At 45.7% G+C, this 16651-nt stretch overlaps 1 protein-coding gene across 38 annotated transcripts in view; it reads right to left on the bottom strand.

The window, feature by feature from the left end:
* Positions 1-16651, bottom strand: part of NRXN2 (neurexin 2) — a 493176-nt gene that overhangs the window by 121415 nt on the left and 355110 nt on the right. For all 38 annotated transcript variants that reach the window (XM_087881005.1, XM_087880976.1, XM_087880996.1 and 35 more), the window contains one exon: positions 13174-13355. In XM_087881005.1, the coding sequence (XP_087737131.1) occupies positions 13174-13355 (182 nt within the window). The remainder of the gene's footprint in view (positions 1-13173; positions 13356-16651) is intronic.

Here is a 16651-nt window from a genome sequence, read left to right as displayed (position 1 = left end):
AATAGAATAGAATAGAATAGAATAGAATAGAATAGAATAAGGAATAGAATAAGGGAATAAGGAATAGAATAGAATAGAATAGAATGGAATAGAATAGAATAGAATAAGGAATAGAATAAGGGAATAAGGAATAGAATAGAATAGAATAAGGAATAGAATAGGGGAATAAGGAATAGAATAGAATAGAATAGAATAGAATAAGGAATAGAATAAGGGAATAAGGAATAGAATAGAATAGAATAGAATAGAATAGAATAGAATAGAATAGAATAGAATAAGGAATAGAATAAGGGAATAAGGAATAGAATAGAATAGAATAGAATAGAATAGAATAGAATAGAATAGAATAGAATGGAATAGGAACAGAATAGAATAAGGAATAGAATAAGGAATAGAATAGAATAGAATAGAATAGAATAGAATAGGGAATAGAATAAGGGAATAAGGAATAGAATAGAATAGAATAGAATAGAATAGAATAGAATAGAATAGAATAGAATAGAATAGAATAGAAAAGAATAGAATAAGGAATAGAATAGAATAGAATAAGGAATAGAATAGGGGAATAAGGAATAGAATAGAATAGAATAGAATAGAATAAGGAATAGAATAAGGGAATAAGGAATAGAATAGAATAGAATAGAATAGAATAGAATAGAATAGAATAGAATAGAATGGAATAGAATAGAATAGAATAAGGAATAGAATAAGGGAATAAGGAATAGAATAGAATAGAATAAGGAATAGAATAGGGGAATAAGGAATAGAATAGAATAGAATAGAATAGAATAGAATAAGGAATAGAATAAGGGAATAAGGAATAGAATAGAATAGAATAGAATAGAATAGAATAGAATAGAATAGAATAGAATAGAATAAGGAATAGAATAAGGGAATAAGGAATAGAATAGAATAGAATAGAATGGAATAGAATAGAATAGAATAAGGAATAGAATAAGGGAATAAGGAATAGAATAGAATAGAATAAGGAATAGAATAGGGGAATAAGGAATAGAATAGAATAGAATAGAATAGAATAAGGAATAGAATAAGGGAATAAGGAATAGAATAGAATAGAATAGAATAGAATAGAATAGAATAGAATAGAATAGAATAAGGAATAGAATAAGGGAATAAGGAATAGAATAGAATAGAATAGAATAGAATAGAATAGAATAGAATAGAATAGAATGGAATAGGAACAGAATAGAATAAGGAATAGAATAAGGAATAGAATAGAATAGAATAGAATAGAATAGAATAGGGAATAGAATAAGGGAATAAGGAATAGAATAGAATAGAATAGAATAGAATAGAATAGAATAGAATAGAATAGAATAGAATGGAATGGAATAGAATGGAATAGGAATAGGAATAGGAATAGGAACAGAATAGAATAAGGAATAGAATAGAATAGAATAGAACAGAATAAGGGAATAAGGAATAGAATAGAATAGAATAGAATAGAATAAGGGAATAAGGAATAGAATAGAATAGAATAGAATAGAATAGAATGGAATAGGAATAGAATAGAATAGAATAGAATAGAATAGAATAAGGAATAGAATAAGGGAATAAGGAATAGAATAGAATAGAATAGGAACAGAATAGAATAAGGAATAGAATAGAATAGAATAGAATAGAATAGAATAAGGAATAGAATAAGGGAATAAGGAATAGAATAGAATAGAATAGGAACAGAATAGAATAAGGAATAGAATAGAATAGAATAGAATAGAATAGAATAAGGGAATAAGGAATAGAATAGAATAGAATAGAATAGAATAGAATAGAATAGAATAGAATAGAATAGAATAGGAACAGAATAGAATAAGGAATAGAATAAGGAATAGAATAGAATAGAATAGAATAGAATAGAATAGAATAGAATAGAATAGAATAGAATAGAATAAGGGAATAAGGAATAGAATAGAATAGAATAGAATAGAATAGAATAGAATAGAATAGAATAGAATAGAATAGAATAGAATAAGGGAATAAGGAATAGAATAGAATAGAATAAGGAATAGAATAAGGGAATAAGGAATAGAATAGAATAGAATAGAATAGGAACAGAATAGAATAAGGAATAGAATAGAATAGAATAGAATAGAATAGAATAGAATAGAATAGAATAGAATAAGGGAATAAGGAATAGAATAGAATAGAATAGAATAGAATAGAATAGAATAGAATAGAATAGAATAGAATGGAATGGAATGGAATGGAATAGAATAGAAGCTGGAAGGGACCTTGGGAGATCTTCTATTCCAAGCCCCGGCTCAAGCAGCAGAACCTATACCCGTGATGGCACGCACGCCGTCGCCAACTTCTCTTCTGGTTTCCGGAGTGCAGCTGGTCTTCGCAGGTGCCAGAGCACTGAAAACCGGCCCGGAAACAGCCGAAAACCAGCCTGAAAACCTCCCGAAAAAGGCCATAAAACAGGCATGTGCATGCCGGCCAGCTGATCTTTGGGTTTCCGGTGCTCCGGCGCGCACGAAGACCAGCTGGCTGGCACACATGCCCGTGCTGGAAACCCGAAGACCAACTGGCCAGTGCATGGGTTTCCGGCGCTCTGGCTGTCGTGCGCGCATGCACACATGTTCCGGTTTGGGCACTCAGTGCCGAAATCCCTGACCTTTACCGTATCTCAGACAAGTGACTGTCGAGTCTCTTTATTTTAACAACCCTCTGATTTTCTGCTGTCGTTGGCACATCCTTCACGGCCTTGTCTGAGTCTGTCGCCGCCTTCCTCCCCCCAAAGATTCATCTCTTTCTTTGGCTTCTCCATCTTTATGGCTTCTTCAGCCCCGAGGAAATAAAACTTCCTGGCTGTTTGGGGAAGTTGCCGCTTGACAGTCCCTTGGCCGCCTGGCCGTTTAACGGGAACCCGGATGGACTCCCCTTTCCCTTTCTCCTTTTTACCGGCAGTCCTCGCCTTACGACCACCATGGAGCCCCGACGTTCTGTGGCTGAGTTTGGCCTTTGTCAAGGGAATTTTATCCCCTTTCGCGTCCTTTCTTGCCGCCGTCATTAAGCAAATCACCGCAGTGGATAAGTTAGTCGTGCGGTTGTTAAGTGAATCCGGCTTCCCCGTTGAGTTTGCTTGTCAGAAAATGGTCACCTCATCACCCAGGACAATGCCACCGTCATAAGTTATGAGTCGGTTGCCGAGCAACGGAATTTTGATCACGTGACCACGGGAGAATGCCGCAAGGGTCGTAAAGCGTGAACAACGGTCCGAGGTCGCTTTTTTTTCAGGGCCGTTCGAACTTCGAACGGTCGCGAAACGAACCGTTGTAAGTTCGAGGGCTAACTGTATTCCAGGCTGCAGCTGACCAAATTGGGTGAAAGACCCCCCCCCTTGGTCTTCGCTTCCCAAATTGCAGCGATTCGCTTAACGACTGGCAAGAAAGGTCGTAAAACGGGGCAAAAAAACCCCCCAAGGACTCTCTGTACAATGAGCTTTTCAAATGATAGTTTGCAGGTAGTCCTCGACTTACGACCATTCGTTTTGAACGGCGGTTCGAAGTTTTGATAGGATTGGAAAAGTGATAAAATAATGATAAAACGACACTCCTGCAGTGCAGCCCCCCCATTCTTGCCTCTGTCTCCCTTTCGGGACCCTCCTCTATCTTCAAATTCAGCCCCCTTCCCCCCCACCCCCTCCCGTTTTCCTTAACTGCCAAGGTCTAATCAGATCTTCCATCCTTTGGCCTTCTCCGTGTCCTTCTGGCATATCTACCCATCCAAGGCCTTGACTTTGAAGGAAGAAACCGGCTGCTGGCAATCATTTTGCCCTCCTATTAACCGATTTCTGTTTGCAATCTGATTTCATGTCAGAAAAACGCCTCTTCCTTTGGCGATTCTCTCCCCGCTTACGTCCCTGATTCTCCTGGGTTCCAAAAGAAAACCGAGATAAAAAGAAAAAAGAAAAAAAAGAAGAGAAGAAAGTAAAAGAAACGCAAGGAAAGGATGGGCAGGAACTCCTCGACTTACAATCGCAACGGAGCCCAAGCTTTCTGTTGCTAATTGAAACATTTGCATAGCGCGTTTTACCCCGTTTTGCGACTATTTCTTGCCACCGTCATTAAGCGAATCCACTGCAACTGTTAAGTTAGCCGCACGGCTGTTAAGTGAATCTGGCTTCCCCCCCGCATGGACATTGCTCATCATCAAAAGGTCGCAAAAGCAGATCACGTGACCCCGGGCACACTGCAACCGTCATAACTGTGAGTCAGTGGCCAAGCATCTGAATTTTGATTATGTTACCAGGAAGATGCTGAGAAGGTCATAAGTGTGAAGAACGGTCTTAAGTCACCTTTTTTCAGTGCCGTTTGTAACTTGGAGGGGCCACTAAATGAACTGTTGTAAGTCGAGGACTACCTGTATGGAATTGTGACTGTGGGAATGTTACAACGGTCGCTGAGTGTGAAAAATGGTCGAAAGTCCCTTTTTTTCGGTGCCATTGTAACTTTAAACAGCCCTGAATCCATTGCCCACAATGGAATAGAAATAGAATAACAGAGTTGGAAGGGACCTTGGAGGTCATCTAGTCCAACCCCCTGCTTAGGCAGGAAACCCTACACCAATTTAGATAAATGGTTACCCAACCTCTTCTTTAAAATGTCCAGTATTGAAGCATTCATAACTTCTGGTGGCAAGCTGTTCCACTGGTTAATTGTTCTCACTGTCAGGAAATTCCTCCTTAGTTCTAAGTTGCTTCTCTCCTTTTATTTTATTTTTTATTTTTATTTTTATTTATTTTTATATGCCGCCCTTCTCCGAAGACTCAGGGCGGCTTACAATTTATTTATTTATTTATTTATTACATGTATTCTCCCGAAGGACTCAGGGCGGCGAACACAAGTTAAGAAACAAGTACAATAAAATCATAATTTAATCCAAATAATTAATTAGTAGTAAATAATAAAGCCCGCAATCAGTCTCAGCCTATTTGTTTGAAAAGCCAAGTCTTCAAGTCTTCAATGCGCTAAGCAATAGCCTTCATAGTTTTGTATATTTTTTGTATATTTTGTATATTTATATTTTTTGTATATTTTATCCTCATTTTACCCACCTTAGAAAGGATGGAAGACCAATGAGTTCAATAAATCTGGAGTAATACATTATGTAAAAAAAAAAAAGAAAGAAAGAAAGGATGGAAGGCTGAGTCAACCTTGAGCCTGGTGAGAATTGAACTCGCAGTAATTGCAGGCAGCTGGATGTTAAATGCTGCCTTAGTAGGAGGCATTAGCCTCCTACGCCACTCAGGCTCCTGATTAGTTTCCACCCATTGCTTCTTCTTCTACCCTCGGGTGCTTTGGAGAATAGTTTGTCTCAGTGGTGAAATCCAAATTTTTTTACTACCGGTTCTGTGGGCGTGGCTTGGTGGGCGTGGCAGGGGAAGAATACTGCAGAATCCGCATTCCCTCCCCACTCTGGGGCCAGCCAGAGGTGGTATTTGCCGCTTCTCCCAACTACTCAAAATTTCCCCTTCCGGTTCTCCAGAACCTGGTGGATTTTACCCCGGTTTGACTCCCTCTTCTTTGGGGCAGCCCCTGAGATATTGGAAGATGCTCTCATGTCTCCCCTAGTCCTTCTCTTCATTAAACTAGACATAACTCAGTTCCTGCAACCGTTCTTCGTATGTTTTAGCCTCCAGTCCCCTGATCCTCTTGGTTGCTCTTCTCCGCACTCTTTCTAGAGTCTCCACATCTTTTTTTTTTTGCATCGTGGTGACCAAAACTGGACGCAGTATGTATAACTTTAAAAAAAGGCCCTTTTTTTTTTAAATAGCCTGGCTTTTCTCCTGCCTGCAGAGCTCTCTGCTGTGGGGTTTTCCACTGGCTTCAAGACCTGCTTTCTGATCACACCAGCCATGGTGATCCTGCTGGGCGCATGAGAGACCCTCGCGCGCTGGCATGGCTTCCGGGGTCTTTGCGAACAGCTGAGCCCCTCCATCAAGTCAAGGGGGGGTGGGGAGGGGGTGGGGATTTGCGGCCCACGAGGCCTTTATCTCCGAAATGGAAGGAAATAACTTGAAATTAATTCAGAGGGCTGCCAAGATGGCCGGTGGCCGAGAATGCAAACTAAACCAGGGAGAAGTGATAAAGGAAGCAGCGAGGATGTTTAGCCCGGGGTAGACTTGATGGCCTTATGAGAGCACGCCTCAAATCGTGGCACAGACGGACAAAAGCAGAAGTCCAGGCAGTCCTTGGCTTACAACCGCAATGGAGCCCAACATTTATGTTGCAAAGCGAGACGTTTGTTAAGCGGGTTTTGCCTCGTTTTGACCATCTCAGCCCGCTGAGCCTCCAGGCGCCGGTACCTGGCCTTGCACTCCCGCAGGTCTTCCCTCTGCTTGGAAAGCCTATGCTCCTAGTCCTCAGTGAGGTGCTTCTGCCGAGCCTCCTTCTCGGCCAGATCCAATTTGAACTGACCTGTTTTGCCAACTCTTTCTCATGGTGGCTGCTTAGCTCCAACAACTGCTTCCTGTTGGGGGCCTAAGGAGCCCGGGGGGAGAGGTGAGGAGGGGCTGGGAGGGGAGGGGCGAGTAGAGGTGCCCCTCGACACGAGTTTGTTTTGTTTGTTTGTTTTATTAAATTTGTATACCGCCCTACTCCCGAAGGACTCAGGGCGGTGAACGGGCACAGAATAAAATGCAGAATTACAAAAGTTAGAAACAATTTAAAACCAAATTAAATAATTTAGCCCAAGACAATTAAAAATCCCAATAATTTGAAAACAAATTAAAATTTCAGTTTAAAAATTTAAAAGAAAGGGGAGAAAATTAGGCCAGGCCGGCTTGCTGGAATAGGAGGGTCTTAAGAGCACGGCGGAAAGTGCGCAGATCCGGGATCCTCCGTAACTCTGGGGGGAGCTCGTTCCGGATAGTGGGTGCCCCCACAGAGAAGGCCCTCCCCCTGGGGGCCGCTAGTCGACACTGCTTGGCTGACGGCACCCGGAGGAGCCCCTCTCTATGAGAGCGTACCGGCCGGTGGGACATCGAGTTAACCACGCCCACCAGTCACATGACCACCTAGCCACGCCCAACCAGCCGGTCATTAGGCAGATCATATTAGTGGGGTCCGCGGGATTTAAAATGATCAATTTAGTGGTCCCTGAGGTCCGAAAGGTTGGGGACCCCTGTGCTAGAAGCAGGGACCGGTTTGGACCAAACTCAGCAGCACTTTTTCATGCGGCTGTTGATAAAAATGGGATGGCCAGCATGATCGCCAACGTCCGACGACGGGATACGGCACAAGAAGAAGAAGAAGAATGTCCATTGTTCAACCAATCGTTGCAGCATTTTGCACATGATCAAAATTTGGATGCTTGGCAACTGGCTCATATTTAGGACGGTCACAGAGTCCTGGGGTCAGGTGATCCGCTTTTGCGACCGTCTGACAAGCAAAGTCCATTGGGGAAGCCAGATACACTTAACAACCGTGTCGCTAACTCAACAAATCATGTTAATAGCTTAACACCTGCAGCGATTCCCTTAACAACGGTGGCAAGAAAGGTCGTAAAACGGGGCAGAGCCCACTCAGCAGCTCTCTTGCTTAGCCATGAAAATGGTGGTCGTAAGTCAAGGTCTACCACCCCTCCTTCATGTAATTTTTTTTTCTGTGTCCCTCCACTTCTGGCCACTTGGCTTTTGTGTGCCTAGGGAGCCTGTTTGTTGAGGCCCGTCAGCGGCCTGTGCAGATTGTAGCTGATTCCGACAGCGAGGAGGCTGGTGTGGTGCTGCGCCAGCAGCCTGTGCAGCTGGCACTCGAGTCAGACAATGAGGAGGCTGGAGAAGATGTGGTGCCAGAGGCGGGGATTCAGCCAGGGCCTTCAGAACCTCCAGAAGCTCCCATAAGTGAAGAGGAAGAAGAGGAGGAGCCTCTTCTCGATGCACGGGCGCGCAGAGCTGCCAAAAGGCAGGAATGGCTCCTCAGGAGTAGATCTCCTCAAGAGTAAGGCTTGGGGCTAATTGGCCGCTCCCTTAGCCTATTTAACGAGGATGCCGACTGAAGCAATTTGCAGGGAACAACTTTAGTTCACTCTCCTTCGCGTCTTGATCTTAGTTCGCTTATCAGTTTCCTGCAAATTGCTTCTGGGCTTTCTGCCAACCCTAGTAAGATTACGATTATTTATTCTTTGGATTCTTGTAGGCTGTTAAGAAAGTTAATTAACAGCCTTTGTTTAAAAAAGACTGATTTAATTTAGTAAACTAAGGTTTGTAAGGACTTTGTGTGTGCTGCGTTCTTTGGGGTCCGTAGGTGGGGCAGAACATTGTTGCGTGTTTGGCAATCAGTTGCAACATTGCTGAAATTTCCCAGTTCTGGAGCGAATGACCCTTCAGACTGGGCCAAGAGCATTTGCTGACAATTAGAGATGCCATTTAAAAAAAAAAAAATTAATTAAGTTTCTTTCTCAGCTTGGAGGCCTTGAAACGGGCCCAGTTGTGAGCGGAGGGCGTTTCGAATGGGGAACATTGGCACCTCCTTCCCTGCTGGCGATGAGAAACAGAGACAGTATCTGGGTAGCCAGAATGACCGGTCCTTTGAGCGGTTGGGGGCTGGAACCAACCAGACGGAAGTGTCTCTGGATTAAATCCTAAACGGGCGTCGGGAGGCCAGTTGAGAAAGAGCAATTGTAGGCACAGGTGGGCTTCAAATATTTTAGCAAGGGGTTCTCTGCCTGGATGCTGGGTGGGTGTGGCCAGGGTGGGCGTGGCCTAGTCAGCCTCCTGCACCACAGTGGGGGCGTTTTTGCCCTCCCCGGGCTCCGGAAGCTTTCCTTGAACTTCGGGAGGGCGAAAACGGCCTCTTTCTGGCCTTCCCGAACTTCTGGTAGGCTCGTTTTTCACCCTCCCCGAGCCTCTGTGTCAGTGGTGAAATCCAATTTTTTTTACTACTGGTTCTGTGGGTGTGGCTTTGTGGGTGTGGCTTGGTGGGAGTGGCAGGGGAAGGACACTGCAAAATCTCCATTCCCACCCCACTCCTGCGGGAAGGATACTACAAAATCCCCATGCCCTCCCCACTCCTGGATAGAAGGATATTGCAAAATCCGCATGCCCCCTCCCCACTCCTGGGGGAAGGATACTGCAAAATCCCCATTCCCTCCCCACTCCTGGGGGAAGGATATTGCAGAATCTCCATTCTCACCCCACTCTGGGGCCAGCCAGAGGTGGCATTTGCCGGTTCTCCGAACTACTCAAAATTTCCGCTACGGGTTCTCCGGAACCTGGCAGAACCTGCTGGATTTCACCTGTGCTCCGTGTGTACCCTGTTTACCTTCTGTGAAGTTTCCGAAAGATGCCCTAATTAATTCATTCAGCTTTCAAGTTGCCACTTGCATCCAAAACAGGCCGCATGGGGACTCCCGGGAGGGGTAGGGTGGGGTGGGCAGGGCCAGCCAGGAGTGGGATTTGGGGGTTCTCCGAACTGCACAGAATCTCAGCTCGAGGTTCTCCCGAACCCATGCAAACCCCCAGCACCCCACCCCTGATTGTAGGGCTGTCGAATTCAACGTTCACACAGGCGAAAGGAAAGGCCAAGAGGTGGGGGTAGCTGGAAGTCGGGGATGGAGGAGAGTCCAAATCATAATCGGAGAAGCTGAGCTGCCTGCCTACCAATTGAGATGAAATGGCCTGTTTGCCAGCTTCTGGTGAGCCCAGAAGGCCCGAAAATCAGCTGGCCAGTGCGCATATGCATGCCGGAGCTGAGTTCGCGTGCCCACCGATATGGCTCCGCATGCCTAACGAAAAAAAAGGACTTGGGGGTGACATGATAGCAATGTTCCAGTATTTGAGGGGCTCCTTCTTGGAACTGCCGAAAGGACTGTGTCATCGATCGCCAGTCGACAATCCGGGCCTTTCAGCAGTTCCAAGAAGGCTCCACGCTCATTTGCACGATTTGGGTGACCCCGAGGACACAGATAAAACCTCCGAGTGGCCTCAACGACCTTCTAAAAGGATGCAAATGACCAGCTGCCTGCAAAGAGGATCAATCCTTCCGTTCCCCCACCATCCTAGTCAGAGCCGAAGAAGCTTCTGGGATAAGAAGCGAAATGTCTTTGAAAGAAAAAACAAAAAAGTCCAGTTGCCTTTTGAAAAAAAGCACCTTTGGGGACATTGGGATGCTGTTAAAAACAGCTGGATGGTCTTACACAGACCAGCTTTACAGGGTAAATGCAACCCACCGGCAAAATCCCTACAAAAAGGGGAATCTGCAGTTGAAGGGCGTTATAGATTTGCAGGGGACAAACTCCATCAGCCCCTTTCAAGCCAAAGTTAACGACTTCAGCGAATGGAGGTGAATATAACATGTCCCAGGATAATGTTGCAAGATCCAATGTGAGTGGGTCTGGCTTGATGGACTCACCCCAAATTTTACAACTCTTTTTTTTTTCCCCCAGTGGTCATTAAGCAAATCACACCACCGTTAAGCAAAACTGGCTTCGACCATTGATGATTGGTTAGAATGCAGGATTGCAGGCTAATTCTGCCCACTGCCAGCAGTTCGATCCCGACTGGCTCAAGGTTGACTCAGCTTTCCGTCCTTCCGAGGTCGGTAAAATGAAGACCCAGATTGTTGCGGGCGATAGGCTGACTCTGTAAACTGCTTAGAGAGGGCTGTAAATGCACTGTGAAGCGGTATATAAGTCTAAGTGCTATTGCTATTAATATTTTCCTTCCTTCCTTCCTTCCTTCCTTCCTTCCTTCCTTCCTTCCTTCCTTCCTTCCTTCCTTTCCTCACTCCCTCCCAGTGGTTAGAATGCAGGTAAAAGTAAAGGTTCCCCTCGCACATATGTGCTAGTCGTTCCTGCCTCTAGGGGGCGGTGCTCACCTCCATTTCAAAGCCGAAGAGCCAGTGCTGTCCGAAGACGTCTCCATGGTCATGTGGCCGGCATGACTCAACGCCAAAGGCGCACGGAAAACGCTGTTCCCTTCCCACCAAAGGTGGCCCCTATTTTTCTACTTGCATTTTTTACCTGCTTTCGAACTGCTAGGTTGGCAGAAGCTGGGACAAGTCACGGGAGCTCACCCCGTTACGGGGCACTGGGGATTCGAACCGCCGAACTGCTGACCTTTGGATCGACAATCTCAGCATCTTAGCCACTGAGCCACAGTGTCCCTCTAGAATGCAGGAGTGCAGGCTAATTCTGCCGACTGCCAGCAGTTCGATCCTGACCAGCTCAAGGTTGATTCAGCCTTCCGTCCTTCCGAGGTGGGTAAAATGAGGACCCAGATTGTTGGGGGCAAGAGGCTGACTCTGTAAACCGTTTAGAGAGGGCTGTAAAGGGACCGTGAAGCGGGATATAAATGGTCTTACTATTGTGTTGCAGCCCATCCTTAGAGAACTTCCCAAGCTTGGTTCCGATGACAGACTCAAATTGAATCAATTACCCAAGTTGGTTTGGATGAGTTGCCTGTCGTCCTCTCTCCCCCCTAGACTGGCAAAGGATCTGCCAAGGAAAGTTTTCTGATCTCAACAAGCCTCTGGAGCCTGGGGAGGGCAGGAGCTGAGAACGCACGGCCACCATGTTTGTTTGTTTTTTTGTTTGTTTTTTGTTTTTTGATTTATATGTCGCCCTTCTCCGGAGACTCAGGGCGGCTTACAATGCGCTAAGCAATAGCCTTCATCCTTTTGTATATTTATACAAAGTCAGCTTATTGCCCCCACAAACTGGGTCCTCATTTCACCTACCTTAGAAAGGATGGAAGGCTGAGTCAACCTTGAGCCTGGTGAGATTCGAACCAGCAGTAATTGCAGGCAGCTGTGTTAATAACAGGGTGCCTCAGACCACTGTACTATCAAGGTTCACACAGAGCCACTCTCTTAGGAGTCGCTTAAGGGCCAGCAGGTTGAGTTGAGGTGGAAAATGGTTCATTCAGGAACCAGGTTAGTGAAATGGGCACACAGACATCTAGGGTCTTCAAAGCCACGAAACTAGACGGCCAGCCCGAGACCCTGAAGACTTGGACGCGTTTGACTTTTGGTAACCTTTGGACACATCTGATGCAGAGGTGGTCTTCAGCCGGTTCGTACGGGTTCAGGCAAATCGGTTGCAGAGATCGTGGGTGGGCCCGCTCCCCCGCCCCAGCTCTATACCGTCCTATTTAGGCATGGTTTTGAGGCCGGGCGCCTCAAAAGACACCCACGCTAGCGAAGTGCATGCATGGAAGGCCGGGCGCATGCGCGAAAGACACACGTGAAGCTAGCATGTGCGTGCGGCGCAAACCGGTAGCAGCAAAATATGAAACCCACCGCTGATCTGGCGGGGCCCAGTTTGAAAAGACTTGGCTGCCGTCTTATTTCCGAGAGAGGCTCAGGGCCCCACATGGATTTGGGAAGCATTTCCAAAATGGCAGATCGGGCTGCGCGCACACCCTCTAGCCCCCAATTTCCTAGATGGTTTTGCGGTTTAGGTGATGGAGGAAGAATGAGGAGAGCCGGGTTCAAATCCGGGGGACGGGGGACGGGGGGGGGGAGGAAAGGATGGGGAAAGTAGATTAAAGTAGAGGAACAAAGTATATAAGTGAAGCTCCTTGAGTTTTGGAGAAGAGGCAGGATAAATGAATCAGTCGAATAAAATATATCCCAAACTGCTTTTCTCCTACTTCCGTGTAGGAGGAACCTTTTAAAAACATTTTTATTGTTCATTTTGCCCCCCTCTAAAAGTAAGTGGTACGTTGGTAGTCGACTGCTTTGAAACTCATCGAATTTGGGACTCAATGCGTTTTTGACGCGAACATTTTGTCCCGATACTAATTGTTTGTTCAGTATTTGACACCTAAGCTAGGACCTGTCAATATCGGCTGCCTTGTGATTCCCTACGTTATTCCTTATGGGGAAAATCTCTTTGGTAGTCATCGTTTTTGGTACTCATCTTGCATCCTGGTACTACCGCTTAATGATAAGTACCGAGGTACCACTGTATCCAGTTCAGTGAGGAAGACGTTTAGAAGAATAAAAAGGATGGGAAAAAAGAGGAATTTTACATCACCTCAAGCCGCCTTTCCGTTTCATTTCATTACCCCAAAAAGCAACATTTCAAGAAGCGAAAGTCAAGAGAGAGAATGAGAGACAGACAGAGAGGCAGTAACTATCTCCTCCAATACCCCCCCCACATTACCAATCGCCCCCCCCGTCCCCGTTAAGGACCCCACTTTCTTACTATGTGCAGCTGTAAGTAGTCGCCGAGTCCAGAGGCACTGTCCACCCGCACCAGAATTGCGTTTTTCTGGTGAGTACTGAATCCCACGGCCAGCCGGTCAGCCCGCGTGCTCGGACGGTCATTTGGGGGCCAAATATACGTAATCAGCGCCCCTCCTTTGCCGAAAATGTACGTCGTGCCAGCTAGAAAGAGGAAGAAGGAGAAAAGAAATGGCATTAAGAAGTGTTAACCTAATTTTGTGTAGTTTCTTCTCTGGAAATACTATACTGCTAACCAGAGCATACAAAACCTTTGCTAGACCAATTCTTGAATACAGCTCGTCTGCCTGGAACCCGCACTGCATATCGGACATTAATACGATTGAGTGAGTCCAGAGATATTTCACGAGAAGAGTCCTCCACTCCTCTGCTCGGAACAGAATCCCTTATGCCACCAGGCTTGAAATTTTGGGCTTAGACAACTTAGAACTATGCCGCCTTCGGTGTGACCTAAGCGTAGCTCATAAAATTATCTGCTATAATGCCTACCTGTCCATGACTACTTCAGCTTCAACCACAACACACGAGCACACAATAGATACAAACTCTAGATAAACGGCTCCAAACTCGATTGTAGGAAATACAACTTCAGCAACAGAGTGGTCAAGGCCTGGAATGCACTACCTGACTCTGTGGTCTCTTCCCCCAAACCCCCAAAACTTTAACCTTAGACTGTCTACTGTTGACCTCACCCCATTCCTAAGAGGTCTGTAAAGAGGCGTCCATAAGCGCACCCTGTCCTTCTGTCCCTGTTTATTCATACCCATTTCCTGTATTCATATCCATGTTTATACCTATTCCTGTTATCTTGTACATGTTTGACAAACTAAATAAATAAAAGAAATAAAAAGAAAAGAACAAAAGAAAGAGTCAGCAAAGAAGCCCAAGGAAAACCTTGTTAACAGGGGGGATACTTTCTTCCTCAAAAGTTTACGACCGATTCATGCAGGTCAAAACAGAGGAGAAACATTTCTCTCCAAAGCAGAGGTGGGTTTCAGCAGGTTCTGACCAGTTCTGGACAACTGGTAGCGGAAATTTTGAGTAGTTCGGAGAACCGGTAGTAAAAAATTCTGACTATCATCTATTCTCTGCCTCCTGAATCCCAGCTGATCAGGAAGAAATGAGGATTTTGCAGTATCCTTCCCCTGGAGTGGGGTGGGAATGGGGATTTTGCAATATCCTTCCCCTGGAGTGGGATGGGAATGGGGATTTTGCAATATCCTTCCCCTGGAGTGGGATGGGAATGGGGATTTTGCAATATCCTTCCCCTAGAGTGGGGTGGGAATGGGTATTTTGCAGTATCCTTCCCCCTGGAGTGGGGTGGGAATGGGGATTTTGCTATATCTTTCCCCTGGAGTGGGGTGGGAATGGGGATTTTGCAGTATCCTTCCCCTGGAGTGGGGTGGGAATGGGGATTTTGCAATATCCTTCCCCTGGAGTGGGGTGGGAATGGAAATTTTGCACTATCCTTCCCCTGGAGTGGAGTGGGAATGGGGATTTTGCAGTATCCTTCCCCTTGAGTGGGGTGGGAATGGAAATTTTGCACTATCCTTCCCCTGCCATGCCCACCAAGCCATGCCACGCCCCACCAAGCCATGCCCACAGAACCAATAGTAAAAACTTTTGAAACCCACCACTGCTCCACATTATCCAAATCATCTGGTTTGTTCTGGCCTTAGAGCAGGAATTTAATTGAGACTGCCACAGCCCCCTTAAGACCAACATTTACAGAGGGACTTTTAATGTCCACCATTTACTTGCGGAGAAAGCCTCCTAAATGGTGCACCGGGTAGTAAAATTCGGTTTAGCAGTTTGCTGGCTGCTGGGGGAAGAAGCCAAAAGTGTAGGAAGAGATGAGTAAATCGCTCTATCCCTTTTACGAGTCTGAATTATTGTATTTTCTCTTAAGCCGTTTTTATGGAGCTGGTAACGTTTCTTTTATTTTGTCCCTATCATCTCGAGGCAAGGCAATGAATCTTTGGCCTTGGCCTGAGATAGAAGAAAGTTTTATTGATTGTTTTATATATATACTTAAATTGAGGTGTATAGGTTGATGGGCGCTCGGCTTTACAGGAGGTAAAGTGGCAGAACATGTGCAGAGTGTCAGGTTTCGGTGTCGTCTCAAATAAATTGCATTTCCAAACAGTCTTTGATGAAATCTTTCATTTATTAAGCACGACAATCTGTCCCCGATTATGTCGAAGCCAACACTGACTTCCTGACCCCAAACCTTCCCTTTCCGTTCCCCAATTCTCTGCCTCTCATTGGCCATCTTCCAAATCACTCTCCCCATATCTACTACTTCAGCTCCCAGGAATGTCCCCCCTCCCATCCCATCTCCTAGGGGATATTATCTTCAGGGAAAATAAGTAGGTGAAAAGTCAAGCGTCCTCTTGCCAGCTGCCCCCTCTTCTCCTCCTTATGTCAGCACTGGAACGAATGTAGTTTGGAGTGCTGACACAGAGTGCTTTGGCCCTCGAACCAGCCGCTCCGGGGCCTTGAAAACTTTCCTTCCTCTGCCAGGGTTTTCATTTTGTCCTCTGAAGGGGCTCTTGGTGTTCTCGGAGCTGGGCTGTTTTCTGGTGGACGTTTCATTACCCAACTACCCTGTTTCCCCGAAAATAAGACCCCAACCGGAAAATAAGCCCTAGCGTGGGTTTTTTCAGGATGCTCGTAATATAAGCCTTATCCCCAAAAATAAGCCCCAGTTAAGATCGTCGCCAGACGGATGCATTAAGTACCATATTCCCCCTCCCCAAAATAAGACCTAACTAGAAAATAAGCCCTAATGCATCTTTTGGAGCAAAAATTAATATAAGACCCGGTCTTATTTTTGGAGGAAACATGGTAGGGAACGTCATTGGAGCTAGAACGGGGTAGGGTTTGCAGAGATGAGGAGGAGGAGGAAGAGGAGAAGGAGGAAGAGGAGGAGGACATACGGAGGAAGAGGATCAGGGAAGAGGAGGAGGTGGAGAAAGAGAAGGACATGAGGAGGAAGAGGAGGAGGACATAAGGAGGAAGAGGAGCAGGAAAGAGGAGGAGGAGGAGGATATAAGGAGGAGGAAGAGGAGGAGGAGGAAGAGGCAGAGGAGGAAGAAGAAGATATAAGGAGGAGGAAGAGGAGAAGGACATAAGGAGGAAGAGGAGCAGGAAAGAGGAGGAGGAGGACATGAGGAAGAAGAGGAGCAGGAAACAGGAGGAGGAGGAAGAGGAGGATATAAGGAGGAGGAAGAAGGAGGACATAAGGAGGAGGAAGAGAAGGAGGAGGAAGAGGAGGATATGAGGAGGAGGAAGAGGAGGACATAAGGAGGAAGAGGAGCAGGAAAGAGGAGGAGGAAGAAGGAGGACATAAGAAGGAAGAGGAGCAGGAAAGAGGAGGAGGAAGAGAAGGAGGACATAAGGAGGAAGAGGAGCAGGAAAGAGGAGGAGGAGGAGGAAGA

The sequence above is a fragment of the Pantherophis guttatus genome, chromosome 18 (genome assembly GCF_059756535.1).
Source record: "Pantherophis guttatus breed Tessera chromosome 18, ASM5975653v1, whole genome shotgun sequence".
Lineage (NCBI taxonomy): Eukaryota > Metazoa > Chordata > Lepidosauria > Squamata > Colubridae > Pantherophis > Pantherophis guttatus.
This window is presented reverse-complemented; position numbering and strand designations above follow the sequence as displayed.